The sequence below is a fragment of the Maniola hyperantus genome, chromosome 21 (genome assembly GCF_902806685.2).
Source record: "Maniola hyperantus chromosome 21, iAphHyp1.2, whole genome shotgun sequence".
NCBI classification, from domain to species: Eukaryota; Metazoa; Arthropoda; class Insecta; order Lepidoptera; family Nymphalidae; genus Maniola; species Maniola hyperantus.
In genome coordinates, this window is record NC_048556.1 from 3,574,278 (window position 1) to 3,592,507 (window position 18,230).

The following is an 18,230-nucleotide window of genomic DNA, read 5'->3' on the forward strand; positions in this document are numbered from 1 at the left end:
CATGTCAAATTTCAGCCCGATCCGTCCGGTAGATTGAGCTGTGCATTGATAGATCTGTCAGTCAGACACCTTTTCCTTTTATATATTTAGGAGATTATATAGATTTACAAAATATCTATTATTACATAAAATACACAAATCTTGTCTATTCTGATACCCACCCGCCAATTACCACCCTCTCCGTAACTGGATGGTTCACCGTCCTTGCCTCTTCCCACCTAGATCGAAAATGAAAATTCAGCGTACATTTACTTCTCATTCTAAATCAATAAGAGCTATGTATATGTCCACAAATTTTCAGATTTAACTAAGTATTTATTATTTACCTACTATTTTTAACATTTTAGGTTAAGACAAAATATTACTATAAGTCCCGCAAATTGCTATTTCGCTGGAACCATGTCTCATTAACATCGACGTCATTTAACGTCAGCCGAAATAAAAATATACCATCAGCTCGAAACTTCAGTCACTAAAATGGCGGCCACGCGCTTTAGCAATTTGAGGGGCTTATATCTAGTTTTCTTTTCTTTATTAGTGTTTAATATTATAATTTCAGATGATTTACTGAAGTTTTAGTAAGTGTTAAGTAAACTCAATTACGTAATGTAATTATTACCTATTTTCGTTCAGATATTTTTAGAGATGATCTCCTTTAAGGTAAGTAATGAATATTTTCTATGGGTTTAGTCCCTACCTATTATACGATTTTACGATTTATCAGCTTCCTCTGTTCAAAAAGCCGTGACAAGTATAAAAATTCCGTGGATTAGTTATTGATTAGTTCCATATAAGTTAATATCATCAGACCGATTAATTCTGTGAAGCTTTACAGATCCGTATCCCTACGTCTTTGCAAGACCGTTCCCTATTGGAACTCGATTGCGTTTCAGTACTAAAACTTCAGTAAAGCGCTTTGTTAAGAGATTTCCTTACCCTGTAACCTGATGACTTGAAATGACAGCCTCTCTTCGTTAGGGTGCTCTTCATCCGAACGCAGAACGCTCTGTCCATCCCTCGGAATAATGCCCCGCTGGCTCCTAACGTCATTTGTGCTGATACTGCGAACAAAGAAATACGATATGAAGTTGATTAGACTACAATTTAACTTACACGTATTTTTTTTTATAATTTTAAAATATTCTGACTGTATGTAAACTGTATGTTTTATATGGGTCCCTGACCTTCATACCTTTTTTATCATACAGTATTAGATTGCTCTAGGTAAGCAACATAGAGCTAAGTTAGCAGTTGGGTGGGATTTTGACGGTCCAATTTGGCCTTTTCGTGTTTTCCGTGCCTCGAAAAGCTCGCTATGAGGCGTCGATTGGTTAGTTATTCTTACCAACATCTAATTATAGACGTTAAATCTAAGATTTGATATCCCGTAGGTACTCCTCGATTAGTCGATAAGTAGGTAAGTATCTATACAGAAGATGCATTTTGTGATTAATAGTTAACCTCTACCTGTTATTCGGTAGGTAGCACAAAAAAGAGTGAAAGGGAGGGAGATTTAAAATGTATTTAACAGTCTTAGAGATGATTAAAAGATTTGGGAGAATATTATTAAATTGTAATGAAATAATCAGTTACAATTTTATTAATCATGTAGGTAACTAAGTGGACAGCTCTCTTTTAAACTTAGATATTTTATGAACACTATTTTAAGATTTATAAAATAAATAAGTACATCAGTTTATAGGTATGAAATCCTGAAGAATGTGTCAATCTAGCAGCATATAAATTTATACAAGAAGGCTAACACGGCAAAACTTCTTGCCATATTGTTATAATTTCCGTGAAATAAGAAAAAAGTATGTAAAGTTTTTACGCTTGATGCTGTCATCAAGCGTAAAAACTTTACATAATTTCTACTGCCCTCAAAATTTAGCGTAACAAGTTATTATCTAATTTTCTAAACAAACCAACAAGGTCACGTTACACGGTGTCAGGTGTGAAATGTTTCAATTAAAATCAAAGTGATGGCTCGACTGATTATAGCGGATATTTAATTAATGATTTGTGGTGCAACGCTGGGATTTGGGAGACAGAATGATGCGCCTAATTGATTTCTTTGATGATCCCAAGTGAATTTGTCAGTGGTTCTTAAAGTTTTTCTTGGATCAAAATACCGGTCAAGTGCTAGTTGGACTCGCACACTAAGGGTTCCGTACCATCGCACTGTTATAAATTATTTTAATATATACTAATTAGCTGCATCAGCTTTTCAAATTTATATGAAGCAAGCAACCAGCGAGGCAGCGAGTTAGTCCACAGTCCACATCAGCCTACATTAGTTAACATCCAATCTACAGTGTTCGCGTTAAGTTCCGTGTGTAAATTCCCAAATTAAATTCAGTGGAAATTTTTTTGTGATTTAAAAAAAAAATAGACTGTCGAAGCGGACCTCCTAACAGTACAAGAAATAACAATTTTATATACATATCAAAAATTGTGGACCGGCAGGAATCGAACCCGCGTCTCCTGGGATCGTGCCCGACGCTCTGACCACAAAGCTACGGCTCGCTTCCTGCCAGTGACGAAATTTGTGATATGTATGTTGACTCAGTACTGAACCGACTGTTTATGCCATCTAGTAAGACTTTACATATCTTTGAGATCATTAAGGTAAACAGTAAACTTTCAAGCATGCAAGTTTCCTCACGATATTTTGCTTTACCATTAAGGCAAATGATGTACCTACTTATTCAATTAAAACGTAAATAACTCCGAAAACTCCGAGTTTTTAGCACAGGTGACTAACTACAACGTATTTTGCAAATCATGATTCACCAAGTATCGGTGACTGTAATGGGTTTTTTGCTATGCTATTACCGCCTAATTTAGGCAGTTTTGTATCGATAAAGAAATGAGCTCTATAAATATTCGTCGCTTTTAATTTGGAAGTAAAAACGTATCGGGTACGTAGCGTAGCGAATCGATACTAATTTTAACTGTATCTAATAGAAGAAATCGTTATAACTCTTTAGTAGCCGTCGACGTTTATAGTTGGTTTCTGACTTTGAAGGTCCGAACTTGGCATTTCCGTTTCCTCTGTCTCAGAATGCACGTCCTGGCTATTATCAATAATCTGGTAGCTAAAAAAATATTCATTAAACCTAAGGCACGACGTACACCAGCAAAGTGGATTAAAGCCGAGTTGCGGTGGTTTTTTTAGGGTTCCGTACCTCAAAAGGAAAAAAGGAACCACTATACGATCACTTCGTTGTCCGACTGTCCGTCTGTCGTGTCTGTCAAGAAAACCGGTAGCGTAACCGTTGACCTAGAATCCTGAAATTTGAGGGCTTATAGCACAAGTAAAGGAATAAATCCGAAAACCGTGAATTTGTGTTTACATTAGGTACAAAAAAAAAATGTGTTCATGAACAAATAATTACAATGACTTCAATTAGTAATTTTCAAAGTAAGATAACTATACCAAGTGGGGTATCATATGAAAGGACTTTACCTAGACATTCTAAAACAGATTTTTATTTATTTTTATGCGTACCTAATAGTTTTTGATTTATCGTGAAAGGTACCTAAGTACTCATAGGTACTTAGCAAAAACGAATGGCCTAAAACTTTACAAGTCCAAAATCAACATGTCCATTATAGGGACAAGTTATTTGTACCTACTTCTTTATTAGATAGCTATTAGAGAAATAGAAATAGTTGACCTAAAACTTTAGAAAACTGTGGTCCAAAATCAACTACGATTTCAGAAGCCATTCCAACCCATCACGGCACAATATGACTTTATTCACGCACATCACCTGTCCATCATTCACCACGCTATTCTAAACACAATCAAATACTGTCAACCCAGAGCCTTGATTGATTTTTTCAGAAAAAAAAAGTTGGGTACACATTAGTAGTCAAGATTGATTCCTTTATCGCTGGTAAAAAGTTGGGCTGATTGAGAAACTTTATTAGACAGTTTACTTCGTGGGCAGGTTTAATTAATTTTGATTAAATTTTTACCTACCTCTGCCTTTTTAACCAATTCTGAATAGGTAAGATGGCTTTATCATTTTTACGACTTTGCTCTCAATTATTAAATTCGTTATTTCATGGAATAGATCCTTATTTCAGGAGTCAAAATAAAATTAGCAAGAATTTGTAATTGTTCTGAAAATATCGTACAATAAGTCAAAAAAAGATTATGCAATTTTTTTTGTATTTTTGTGGTAATATATTTTTACTGACTACCTAATCCTAGTTGGTACCTACAAACTTTAATAAAATGACAATAACGCTAACCTCCTGTTAGTAATAGGTATGTCAAAAAATCATGGTCAAAGCCCATGCTTAAATTAATAAAAAAATGTATACTTACGACAGTTAAATTAGATTCGACAACATGAGTAGGTAAGTATTATTAAACTAAACTGTGATCTAAGACCAGTTAGGTGGTATTGTCATTTGTCAAAGCGTCCAGTAATGGCTAGTCAAGGCAAGTGATAGTCTCGAATCAAACCAATAAGGCCCAGTTTACACTAAGCGAGTTACTTCGCCGAAGATTTTCACTTAGTAAACGTTTCACTGCCCTGAGGCAGCTACTCTAATTTCGATTAGAAAAGTGCTGCTGAATCTGGCGGCCACAAGTTTTGACAATTTAATTTTAATTTATTCATAAATAAATTAGATACAGAATATTTACATTTTGTGACTCTCGCCAAACTTGTGTGCAGTTTGTTGGCGAGTTACAAGGAAAAGCGGGGCCGCTCACAATTTGTCATAAAAAAGTAACTAAATGTGAGCACCTATGTTATCTAACCTAAGATTATAAATGCAAAAGTGTGTCTGTCTGTCTGTTTGTCTGTCTGTCTGCTAGCTTTTCACGGCTCATCCGTTCAACCGATTTTGATGAAATTTGGTACAGAGACAGCTTTCATCCCGGGGAAGCACATAGGCTACTTTTTATACCGGAAAACCAAAAATTTCCCACAGGATTTAAAAACCTAAATCCACGCCGACGACGTCACGGGCATCAGCTAGTATTTTAATAATATTACAACTAGTTACGTCCAGCAAGCCCTGACGATGACCAGTAGTCCCTAACGATGATGATACACAACTTCATCTTCATGTTTCATTAAAGAATAACAGTTTCGGATGCGTAGTATCACCATTAAGTATTCAGTCCAGTGCGCTGTCTCATCCACTCGCTATGTGTAAACTAGACCTAAACTACTGTACAAAATTGCGTTACAAACCGAGAAATGTAATTGTCCTATTCCAGCGAAATTCGCGGTACTTTCGATCGCATAAAAACGTGAACTAATTTAATTTTTTTGTCACATTATAATAAAATAAACCATTTCTATTGAAACAAATACAAAATGAGTAATACAGATGCGTAAAATACTGATTAAAGTTTTTTGTAACCAAATGTACATTGAAATCGTACTACATTCCGTAGATAGTAATTCTGTGAGCACTGGACCGTAGAATGACAGCTGTTAGAGAAATTATAATATTTTTTGCCTACCTTCACTTTTAATTAGTTAAGCTTACAGTTTAATTTGAAAGTTAGATATAAAATACCTACCACTACCTCTCTTTCAAATTAGTACTGCTTAGTATTCAAGATCCATACTAATATCACAGTTTTCAAGGCTGTGCTAATATTATAAATGCGAAAGTGTGTCTGTCTGTCTGCCTGTCTGTCTGCTAGCTTTTCACGGCTTAACTGTTCAACCGATTTTGACGAAATTTGGTACAGAGGTAGCTTGCAACCCGGGGAAGGACATATGCTACTTTTTATCCCGGAAAATTTAAGAGTTCCCACAGGATTTTTAAAAACCTAAATCCACGCGTACGAAGTCGCGGGCATCAGCTAGTATTTAAATATATCGATGTGTTTAACAAAAATTATTCACTTTTTGAAACTTCAGCGCGTGACCCAGACTTGAGAGTAGGTAACCCAGATGTGTTTTCAGGCAGAATTAAGTTTGGTCGTTATAAGTATAAACTTGCCGCCAAACATAAGAGCTATTTTAAGGCCGCCATATTTTATCGCTGTATTTTATCCCCCTTATCACCCTGTCCATCTATCTGTTACCTTTTCAAGGCCGATTAGCTTAACCGATTTTGATAAAAGATACAGACAGCGCTTACACCCCGGAGACGACTTTTTAGCTCAGAAAATCAAAAAGTTCCCACGAGATTTTCAAAAACCTAATTCCACTCTGATGCAGTTCCGGGAGTCATCTAGCTTTAGCGAAATACAAAGTTTTGAGGGTTTTGACGACCTCCCTGGCGCTGTGGTGAGCACTGTGGGTTTATATTAAGTGGGAGGTCTTGGGTTTGATTTCCGACAGGAGCAATTTGGGAATTTATAATTTCTAAATATTGTATAGAAGCAGGCGTTGCTTTGCGGAAATCCATGACACACAATGAACCAGAAGCTTAATTTGCTATAATCCGCTAAAACAGATCAAATCTGTATGATGCAACATGCAGCATGCGATATGCACCGTCCGCCCTACCACTGTTAAACAAGCAGGAATAGCCAGCCCCCAAGCAAGCAATACGCACTAGCACCGCACAAATCCTTGCTTTTTAAAAATTAAGCTTCTGGTTCATTGTGTTTCTAAATATCACTGGTCTGGAGATCACAGTGTAATTGGAATGCAGTAATGGAATAAAAAAAGGTAGGTACTAAGTACCTACTTGTACGTAGATAACTAAATTAAAATACTTATTTTGGTTTCATTTATTCTTAGATTCCGTACCAAATCCAATAACCATTCGATTCTTTCCCATAACGATATAAATATAATATTAATCAACGACATAAAGGTCGACGCTGACTCCCCATTGACCGTTTCATAAGGTGGCAACACACCGTGACGTTTTCGTAATCTAATTTCAATCTGGTGTACAATTTATTGCCATTGTACTCATAGCTGGACCATTCAATGAACTTATGGGATCAGTAAAGTTTACAGAAAAGGCGCTTTATGGTCTAAGAGTATGTGGAAGATTTTGAGGAGATATTTATTTTGATAAAAGATGAAATTAATATGGTTGGAAACTCTACAGGACACGGGCCCTGAAAAATATGAAACTTTTCCCGGACCTTGATGAATTGGGTTTGATGCATTCGGCATGTAGGTACTTACTGCCATTGATAGCTGAATATATTCAGTAGGTATTGGAGTTTTTTTTGTTTATATGTATGTGACTAAAAGTCATAATTTGTGAATCAACCCACCCAAACGGTTTTCGGCTGATCTAGGTTCCGTTGGTGCTATTTTTGTACATCCTCTTTTCCCACCAGCTTTTCGGCTATTAGCCTTCGAAATGAGGGAACTTTAATTGAATTCGTATAATTTTTTCTCAATTTAACAGTGAGGTCGGGCGTGTTTTTGTAAGTGGTCGTTTTAGCGGGAAAATGCAGCTATAAGTAGATTGGCTAACGGTAGAGTCGCTCTATTTTATAAATTACCGCTCTTTTATTAACTTTTTCGGTGCTAAATTTTAATTTAAGTGCGCCTTTAATAGCAGCTAAGGTGATGCAGAGAAATTATTAGAATTCTCCTTGGTAAAAGCGTTGTTGTAGAGTTCTAAACCATATAATATAAGTAGTATCATTTGATGATGCGCGCAGCTTAAAAAATCCCCTCTTTGATTTTTAGGGACAAAAAACAGGTTGCAAGCCCTTACCAAATCGTCAAAATCGGTTAGGTAAATGGATAGGCCGTGAAAAGCTAGCTGGCAGACAGACAGACAGACAACGTTCGCATTTATAATAGGTAGGTACTCGTATATACTTAATAGTTTAGATTTTACGAGCCTTCTATAATAAAAATCGTTAAAAATCGTTAGTTTTTCGTCGTCCTATAAAATTTAATTTCATGGATAGATACCTACCTAGATAGTCATTAGCAGTTTTATATAACATCTAACTATGTCCACGACAGGTTGGGATGGCAATCGGGGTACGAGGCGAGGGGACGCCCCGTCCACCCGCACGTCACTGTGACGAGGCTGTGCGGGTGAGCGGGGCGTTCCCTCTCCGATTGCCATTTCTACCTGTCGCGTACTACATTTCAAATCTCAATCCACCTAAAGCCGGATGCGATTCAAATCCGCAAATGATCGCGGGATAGGATTTTAGCACATAATTGCAGTTTAGATTTCATCCAACAATGGACCAGGCATCGCTGTCGAACTCACGTACATCAATACAACTAGATACCAGTAGGGCGATTGTCTAAAACCTGCATCAATCATTATTACAATCTCAATTGTTCTGATTGGCTGAATTTGTGCGATTCTTGTTGCAACAATGCATTGTGGCCAATAGTGAGCGAGCATTAACCAATCAGAGATGATTGCGATCGTGACATTCTAGCTGTCAAACAACCGCGGTAGATAGTGTTTGTTAGATCCGATGATTATGGACCACAAATTCATACAATCCATACTATATCACAGAATATTATCTAACTACAGTAGGTACCCGGCAGAAAATAATGTAAGTACATCGATCTTTAAAATGAGATTTCGGCTTTGTAGAGCGTTGTCTCTGTCACTCATACTTATGTGACGTTTTGCCGGTCTCAACGATAGAGACAATGCTCTACAAAACCGCTATCTCTTTCTAAAGGTCGATGTACATTATTTTCTACCGCGTACCTACTGTACGTAATAGTGCTAAAGCTGTCTGTTATCTTTTCACTGATTTTGACAAAAGTTACAGATATAGCTTGCACCGGACACAGGCTATTTTTTATTTCGGAAAATCAAAGAGTTCCCATAGGATTTCTAAAAACTTAAATCCAAACGCTGACTAGTTGCGGGCATCTTATCCCTACGCACATTATTATAGTTCTTGCATTTCACGAAGGCCACTGACTCATGCTTGTGTTTAAGTCGTATCGGTATACGTAAGGTACACTAAAAGTGTGGGTTTGACGGCGCTTGCTCGCGACTGATTGTTCCGACATGCACGCACATTTACGCAATGACCATGTAAACGACGTTACCACAAGTAAAGTTCACTAGCCTTCGTGAATTTCAAGAACTGTACCTGTTATAGTATTAGCTATTACTTTAATCGTAGTCAAGGTAAATTTAGGTTAAACCAAAGTTAATTTCCTTTTCCGATACTAAAATAATCTGTATTGTATCAATTTCTCGATGATCTAAGCTCCAACTGATCTGAAATTTTTTTGTCGATATATCTACGGACATTTATTTTTATCCATTACCTATCCATTTGGTTACTTAGAAGACTAATCTATATCGATCAGTTTATTTTATAAAATAAAAACAGATTACTTTGGTACGTATTATCCCAAAATAGCGTTTATTTTTAGCAAACTCATTCTTTGTAAAAAACCCGTGTCTAAGATATTGGCGGATTTTTTCGCTATACCTATAAGTAACAACCTACTCAACAATGTCTTATTAGTCTAACAGCCGCACTCAGAGTCGCTAATAGTTACTTAAGATTGAGTTAAAACGAGACAGATTTTGAGAGATATAGCTTTGTCTCGTTTTAACTAAACTTAAGTAACGATTAAGCGACTCTGAGTGCGGCTGTAACTAAACCAGTTATTTAGTTTTACACATCGATGGTTTTAGCCAACGATCAGGTAGGTAAACTAAAATGTTTGTAAGTAACATACTAAGTATATCCTGCCTAAGTAGGACAAAGTACTTACAAAAATTACAACGACAAGGTAATAACATGGTCGTAAAAAAAATAGTTTATCTCTGAACCAAATTTCGTTAAAATCGGTAACGTTCTCAAAGGTGTGTGAAGTTTGCCAATCCGCACTCGGTCAACGTGGGGGATTACGGCTTTAAACCTTTCTAATTCTGAGAGGACCTGTACTGCAGTGTGCCGGCGATGGGTTGAACATGATGACAGTGACGGAACCCTACCTCATGCGTGATCTGATACGCACTCAGCTCTTTATTTTCTTTTTGCTTTGAGAGTTCTCCATAATGTTCTCAAAGGCGTGTGAAGTCTGCCAATCCACACTATGGCCAAAACCCTTTTCACTCTGAGAGGAGACCCGTGCCCTGTTGTGAGTCGGCAGTGGGTTGATCATGATAGCCTTGATAAACCTATTGCAAAAGAAAGAAATGTATCTTATTGTTAATTAAATTTGAACCGGAGACCTACGTAATGCTGTATAATGTATATGCCTATAATTGATGGTTGTAGTGCGTGATGCGTTTTTTACATTCTCGGATGATACAATAACGATAATTACTATATTTTTCATGTAAACTAGTATAGAAGTCATGTTTATTAAACTTTGGGAGGTTATGCTGTTGTTTACAAATGCATGACGTCAGAGCACAGATAATCTATCTATGGGCCAAACATGGCCGACAGTGTTTTCACCTGTCTAAGAAAAATATATTTTTAAATTAAAGTTTTACGGTTTTTAGGGCGCAAAAAAATATAGTGTTAATTTTTTTGATCTAATAGGACAAATATTAACCATTTAAGACCAACTTAAAAAAAGTGTCAACTAGTCTATTGTTTGTGAACTGTTTTTAATAATTGTGAATGTTGTTACAATTTATCGTTGTCATATCTAATAATAATAAAAAAAATATATTCTACATACCATCAGGATTATTAGTCCCATGCTGACTGCCCTCTTCACTCCCTGAGGCGGGACTGTTCAGACCGGTGCCCCCCGACCTGCCCGCTAAGGACAGGCCCAGTTGCTCCGCGATCTCGCTGTGATCAGCCTGGTGGATGTAGTCGAATATACTGCTGCCCGTCATTTCTACCTGCGGACAAAGACAACACATTTAAAAATAACTACAAAAGAACACAACGGATGGCTCAGTTACCTTCCATCGAGAGTATTTTTTTAGATTCAAACCATTAACTCTAACATCCGTACTCAGAGTCGCTTAATCGTTACTTAAGTTTAGTTAAAACGAGACAAGAGCTAGGTATATGGCTAGTGTCCGTGAACTTAGCAGAGCATGTGCTAGCAGATCAAAAATAAAAAGGAGTTCTATTCGCATGCAGAAGAGTTCTAGAGTTCCTGATACTTTTTAAAGATAGTTCTGGCGTTTTAACCAAAAAAATCGCAGTTAAAATAATGCTCTGCTAACTTCCGGTAGCAGATCATTTTCGAGCAAAGCAAAAAAAAAAGACAGTTCTGTACGCATGCAGGTCAGTTCTATAGTTCCTCATACTTAATAATGATAGTTCTGGCCATTTAACCTTAAAAAAAATCGATTGAAAAAATTAAAAAAAATTCAAACTTTATAATCACAAGTCATTAAAAAAATTCCAGCAGCTAGAACTCTGATCTGAGAGGCTGGAACTCCTCGATTTATTCTAGCTTATTAAACAAGCTATCGAATAAACCTACAAACTTAACCAGAACTTTCATAAAAACGCCAGCAGAGCATACCAGAAGAGTCAATTACTTTAAATTTTCGAACTTAGTATCAAAAGTTATTAAAAAAACTGCAGTAGCTAGAACTCTGATCTGAGAGGCGGGAACTCCTCGATTTATTCTAGCTTATTAAACAAGCTATCGAATAAACCTACAAACTTAACCAGAACTCTCATAAAAATGCCAGCAGAGCATACTAGAAGAGTCAATTACTTTAAATTTTCGAACTTAGTATAAAAAGTTATTAAAAAGAACCCAGCAGCTAGAACTCTGATCTGAGAGGCGGGAACTCCTCGATTTATTCTAGCTTATTAAACAAGCTATCAAATAAACCTACAAACTGAACCAGAACTCTCATAAAAATGCCAGCAGAGCATACAAGAAGAGTCAACTACTTTTAATTTTCGAACTTAATATCAAAAGTTATTAAAAAAACTCCAGTAGCTAGAACTCTGATCTGAGACGCGGGAACTCCTCGATTTATTCTAGCTTATTAAACAAGCTATCAAATAAACCTACAAACTGAACCAGAACTCTCATAAAAATGCCAGCAGAGCATACCAGAAGAGTCAATTACTTTAAATTTTCGAACTTAGTATCAAAAGTTATTAAAAAAACTGCAGTAGCTAGAACTCTGATCTGAGAGGCGGGAACTCCTCGATTTATTCTAGCTTATTAAACAAGCTATCGAATAAACCTACAAACTTAACCAGAACTCTCATAAAAATGCCAGCAGAGCATACCAGAAGAGTCAATTACTTTAAATTTTCGAACTTAGTATCAAAAGTTATTAAAAAGAACCCAGCAGCTAGAACTCTGATCTGAGAGGCGGGAACTCCTCGATTTATTCTAGCTTATTAAACAAGCTATCGAATAAACCTACAAACTAAACCAGAACTCTCATAAAAATGCCAGCAGAGCATACAAGAAGAGTCAATTACTTTAAATTTTTGAACTTAGTATCAAAAGTTATTAAAAAAACTCCAGCAGCTAGAACTCTGATCTGAGAGGCGGGAACTCCTTGATTTATTCTAGCTTATTAAACAAGCTATCGAAAAAACCTATAATCTAGCCTGGAACTCTCAAAAAGATGCCAGCAGAGCATACAAGAATAGTCAATTACTTTAAATTTTCGAACTTAGTATCAAAAGTTATTAAAAAGAACCCAGCAGCTAGAACTCTGATCTGAGAGGCGGGAACTCCTCGATTTATTCTAGCTTATTAAACAAGCTATCAAATAAACCTACAAACTAAACCAGAACTCTCATAAAAATGCCAGCAGAGCATACAAGAAGAGTCAATTACTTTAAATTTTTGAACTTAGTATCAAAAGTTATTAAAAAAACTCCAGCAGCTAGAACTCTGATCTGAGAGGCGGGAACTCCTTGATTTATTCTAGCTTATTAAACAAGCTATCGAAAAAACCTATTATCTAGCCTGGAACTCTCAAAAAGATGCCAGCAGAGCATACAAGAAGAGTCAACTACTTTTAATTTTCGAACTTAGTATCAAAAGTTATTTAAAAGAATCCATCAGCTAGAACTCTGATCTGAGAGGCGGGAACTCCTCGATTTATTCTAGCTTATTAAACAAGCTATCGAATAAACCTACAAACTAAACCAGAACTCTCATAAAAATGCCAGCAGAGCATACAAGAAGAGTCAATTACTTTAAATTTTCGAACTTAATATCAAAAGTTATTTAAAAGAATCCAGCAGCTAGAACTCTGATCTGAGAGGCGGGAACTCCTCGATTTATTCTAGCTTATTAAACAAGCTATCGAATAAATCTACAAACTTAACCAGAACTCTCATAAAAATGCCAGCAGAGCATACAAGAAGAGTCAATTACTTTAAATTTTTGAACTTAGTATCAAAAGTTATTAAAAAAACTCCAGCAGCTAGAACTCTGATCTGAGAGGCGGGAACTCCTTGATTTATTCTAGCTTATTAAACAAGCTATCGAAAAAACCTATTATCTAGCCTGGAACTCTCAAAAAGATGCCAGCAGAGCATACAAGAAGAGTCAACTACTTTTAATTTTCGAACTTAGTATCAAAAGTTATTTAAAAGAATCCATCAGCTAGAACTCTGATCTGAGAGGCGGGAACTCCTCGATTTATTCTAGCTTATTAAACAAGCTATCGAATAAACCTACAAACTAAACCAGAACTCTCATAAAAATGCCAGCAGAGCATACAAGAAGAGTCAATTACTTTAAATTTTCGAACTTAATATCAAAAGTTATTTAAAAGAATCCAGCAGCTAGAACTCTGATCTGAGAGGCGGGAACTCCTCGATTTATTCTAGCTTATTAAACAAGCTATCGAATAAATCTACAAACTTAACCAGAACTCTCATAAAAATACCAGCAGAGCATAGCAGAAGAGTCAACTACTTTAAATTTTCGAACTTAATATCAAAAGTTATTTAAAAGAATCCAGCAGCTAGAACTCTGATCTGAGAGGCGGGAACTCCTCGATTTATTGTAGCTTATTAAACAAGCTATCGAATAAACCTACAAACTAAACCAGAACTCTCATAAAAATGCCAGCAGAGCATACAAGAAGAGTCAATTACTTTAAATTTTCGAACTTAATATCAAAAGTTATTTAAAAGAATCCAGCAGCTAGAACTCTGATCTGAGAGGCGGGAACTCCTCGATTTATTCTAGCTTATTAAACAAGCTATCGAATAAATCTACAAACTTAACCAGAACTCTCATAAAAATGCCAGCAGAGCATACAAGAAGAGTCAATTACTTTAAATTTTCGAACTTAGTATCAAAAGTTATTAAAAAAACTCCAGTAGCTAGAACTCTGATCTGAGAGGTGGGAACTCCTCGATTTATTCTAGCTTATTAAACAAGCTATTGAAAAAACCTATAATCTAGCCTGGAACTCTCAAAAAGATGCCAGCAGAGCATACAAGAAGAGTCAACTACTTTTAATTTTCGAACTTAATATCAAAAGTTATTTAAAAGAATCCAGCAGCTAGAACTCTGATCTGAGAGGCGGGAACTCCTCGATTTATTCTAGCTTATTAAACAAGCTATCGAATAAATCTACAAACTTAACCAGAACTCTCATAAAAATGCCAGCAGAGCATACAAGAAGAGTCAATTACTTTAAATTTTCGAACTTAGTATCAAAAGTTATTAAAAAAACTCCAGTAGCTAGAACTCTGATCTGAGAGGTGGGAACTCCTCGATTTATTCTAGCTTATTAAACAAGCTATTGAAAAAACCTATAATCTAGCCTGGAACTATCAAAAAGATGCCAGCAGAGCATAGAAGAAGAGTCAACTACTTTAAATTTTCGAACTTAGTATCAAAAGTTATTAAAAAAACTCCAGTAGCTAGAACTCTGATCTGAGAGGCGGGAACTCCTCGATTTATTCTAGCTTATTAAACAAGCTATCGAATTAACCTACAAACTGAACCAGAACTCTCATAAAAATGCCAGCAGAGCATACAAGAAGAGTCAACTACTTTAAATTTTCGAACTTAATATCAAAAGTTATTTAAAAGAATCCAGCAGCTAGAACTCTGATCTGAGAGGCGGGAACTCCTCGATTTATTCTAGCTTATTAAACAAGCTATCGAATAAACCTACAAACTAAACCAGAACTCTCATGAAAATGCCAGCAGAGCATACAAGAAGAGTCAATTACTTTAAATTTTCGAACTTAGTATCAAAAGTTATTTAAAAGAATCCATCAGCTAGAACTCTGATCTGAGAGGCGGGAACTCCTCGATTTATTCTAGCTTATTAAACAAGCTATCGAATTAACCTACAAACTTAACCAGAACTCTCATAAAAATACCAGCAGAGCATAGCAGAAGAGTCAACTACTTTAAATTTTCGAACTTAATATCAAAAGTTATTTAAAAGAATCCAGCAGCTAGAACTCTGATCTGAGAGGCGGGAACTCCTCGATTTATTCTAGCTTATTAAACAAGCTATCGAATAAACCTACAAACTAAACCAGAACTCTCATAAAAATGCCAGCAGAGCATACAAGAAGAGTCAATTACTTTAAATTTTCGAACTTAGTATCAAAAGTTATTTAAAAGAATCCATCAGCTAGAACTCTGATCTGAGAGGCGGGAACTTCTCGATTTATTCTAGCTTATTAAACAAGCTATCGAATTAACCTACAAACTTAACCAGAACTCTCATAAAAATACCAGCAGAGCATAGCAGAAGAGTCAACTACTTTAAATTTTCGAAATTAATATCAAAAGTTATTTAAAAGAATCCAGCAGCTAGAACTCTGATCTGAGAGGCGGGAACTCCTCGATTTATTCTAGCTTATTAAACAAGCTATCGAATAAACCTACAAACTGAACCAGAACTCTCATAAAAATGCCAGCAGAGCATACAAGAAGAGTCAACTACTTAAAATTTTCGAACTTAGTATCAAAAGTTATTAAAAAAACTCCAGTAGCTAGAACTCTGATCTGAGAGGCGGGAACTCCTCGATTTATTCTAGCTTATTAAACAAGTTATCGAAAAAACCTACAAACTGAACCAGAACTCTCATAAAAATGCCAGCAGAGCATACTAGAAGAGTCAACTACTTTAAATTTTCGAACTTAATATCAAAAGTTATTTAAAAGAATCCAGCAGCTAGAACTCTGATCTGAGAGGCGGGAACTCCTCGATTTATTCTAGCTTATTAAACAAGCTATCGAATAAACCTACAAACTTAACCAGAACTTTCATAAAAATGCCAGCAGAGCATACCAGAAGAGTCAATTACTTTAAATTTTCGAACTTCGTATCAAAAGTTATTAAAAAAACTGCAGTAGCTAGAACTCTGATCTGAGAGGCGGGAACTCCTCGATTTATTCTAGCTTATTAAACAAGCTATCGAATAAACCTACAAACTTAACCAGAACTCTCACAAAAATGCCAGCAGAGCATACCAGAAGAGTCAATTACTTTAAATTTTCGAACTTAGTATCAAAAGTTATTAAAAAAACTCCAGTAGCTAGAACTCTGATCTGAGAGGCGGGAACTCCTCGATTTATTCTAGCTTATTAAACAAGCTATCGAAAAAACCTATAATCTAGCCTGGAACTCTCAAAAAGATGCCAGCAGAGCATACAAGAAGAGTCAATCACTTCAAATTTTCAAACTTAATATCAAAAGTTATTTAAAAGAATCCAGCAGCTAGAACTCTGATCTGAGAGAGCTAGAATAAATTGAGGAGTTCCCGCCTCTCAGATCAGAGTTCTAGCTACTGCAGTTTTTTTAATAACTTTTGATACTAAGTTCGAAAATTTAAAGTAGTTGACTCTTCTTCTATGCTCTGCTGGCATCTTTTTGAGAGTTCCAAGCTAGATTATAGGTTTTTTCGATAGCTTGTTTAATAAGCTAGAATAAATCGAGGAGTTCCCGCCTCTCAGATCAGAGTTCTAGCTACTGGAGTTTTTTAAATAACTTTTGATACTAAGTTCGAAAATTTAAAGTAATTGACTCTTCTGGTATGCTCTGCTGGCATATTTATGAGAGTTCTGGTTTAGTTTGTAGGTTTATTCGATAGCTTGTTTAATAAGCTAGAATAAATCGAGGAGTTCCCGCCTCTCAGATCAGAGTTCTAGCTACTGGATTCTGTAAAATAACTTTTGATATTAAGTTCGAAAATTAAAAGTAGTTGACTCTTCTTGTATGCTCTGCTGGCATTTTTATGAGAGTTCTGGTTCAGTTTGTAGGTTTATTTGATAGCTTGTTTAATAAGCTAGAATAAATCGAGGAGTTCCCGCCTCTCAGATCAGAGTTCTAGCTGCTGGGTTCTTTTAATAACTTTTGATACTAAGTTCGAAAATTTAAAGTAATTGACTCTTCTGGTATGCTCTGCTGGCATTTTTATGAGAGTTCTGGTTAAGTTTGTAGATTTTTTCGATAGCTTGTTTAATAAGCTAGAATAAATCGAGGAGTTCCCGCCTCTCAGATCAGAGTTCTAGCTGCTGGGTTCTTTTTAATAACTTTTGATACTAAGTTCGAAAATTTAAAGTAATTGACTCTTCTGGTATGCTCTGCTGGCATTTTTATGAGAGTTCTGGTTAAGTTTGTAGATTTATTTGATAGCTTGTTTAATAAGCTAGAATAAATCGAGGAGTTCCCGCCTCTCAGATCAGAGTTCTAGCTGCTGGATTCTGTAAAATAACTTTTGATATTAAGTTCGAAAATTAAAAGTAGTTGACTCTTCTTGTATGCTCTGCTGGCATTTTTATGAGAGTTCTGGTTCAGTTTGTAGGTTTATTTGATAGCTTGTTTAATAAGCTAGAATAAATCGAGGAGTTCCCGCCTCTCAGATCAGAGTTCTAGCTGCTGGGTTCTTTTTAATAACTTTTGATACTAAGTTCGAAAATTTAAAGTAATTGACTCTTCTGGTATGCTCTGCTGGCATTTTTATGAGAGTTCTGGTTAAGTTTGTAGATTTTTTCGATAGCTTGTTTAATAAGCTAGAATAAATCGAGGAGTTCCCGCCTCTCAGATCAGAGTTCTAGCTACTGGAGTTTTTTAAATAACTTTTGATACTAAGTTCGAAAATTTAAAGTAATTGACTCTTCTGTTATACTCTGCTGGCATTTTTATGAGAGTTCTGGTTCAGTTTGTAGGTTTATTTGATAGCTTGTTTAATAAGCTAGAATGAATCGAGGAGTTCCCGCCTCTCAGATCAGAGTTCTAGCTGCTGGGTTCTTTTAAATAACTTTTGATACTAAGTTCGAAAATTTAAAGTAATTGACTCTTCTGGTATGCTCTGCTGGCATTTTTATGAGAGTTCTGGTTAAGTTTGTAGGTTTATTTCGATAGCTTGTTTAATAAGC

At 35.9% G+C, this 18,230-nt stretch overlaps 1 protein-coding gene across 2 annotated transcripts in view; it reads right to left on the reverse strand.

Annotated features, from left to right (window-relative positions):
- trh (PAS domain-containing protein trachealess) overlaps window positions 1-18,230 on the reverse strand; it is a 97,150-nt gene that overhangs the window by 13,891 nt on the left and 65,029 nt on the right. For both annotated transcript variants that reach the window (XM_069505894.1, XM_034979969.2), the window contains exons 5-6: window positions 10,602-10,770; window positions 937-1,061 (exon numbers count right to left, since the gene is read on the reverse strand). In XM_069505894.1, the coding sequence (XP_069361995.1) occupies window positions 937-1,061; window positions 10,602-10,770 (294 nt within the window). The remainder of the gene's footprint in view (window positions 1-936; window positions 1,062-10,601; window positions 10,771-18,230) is intronic.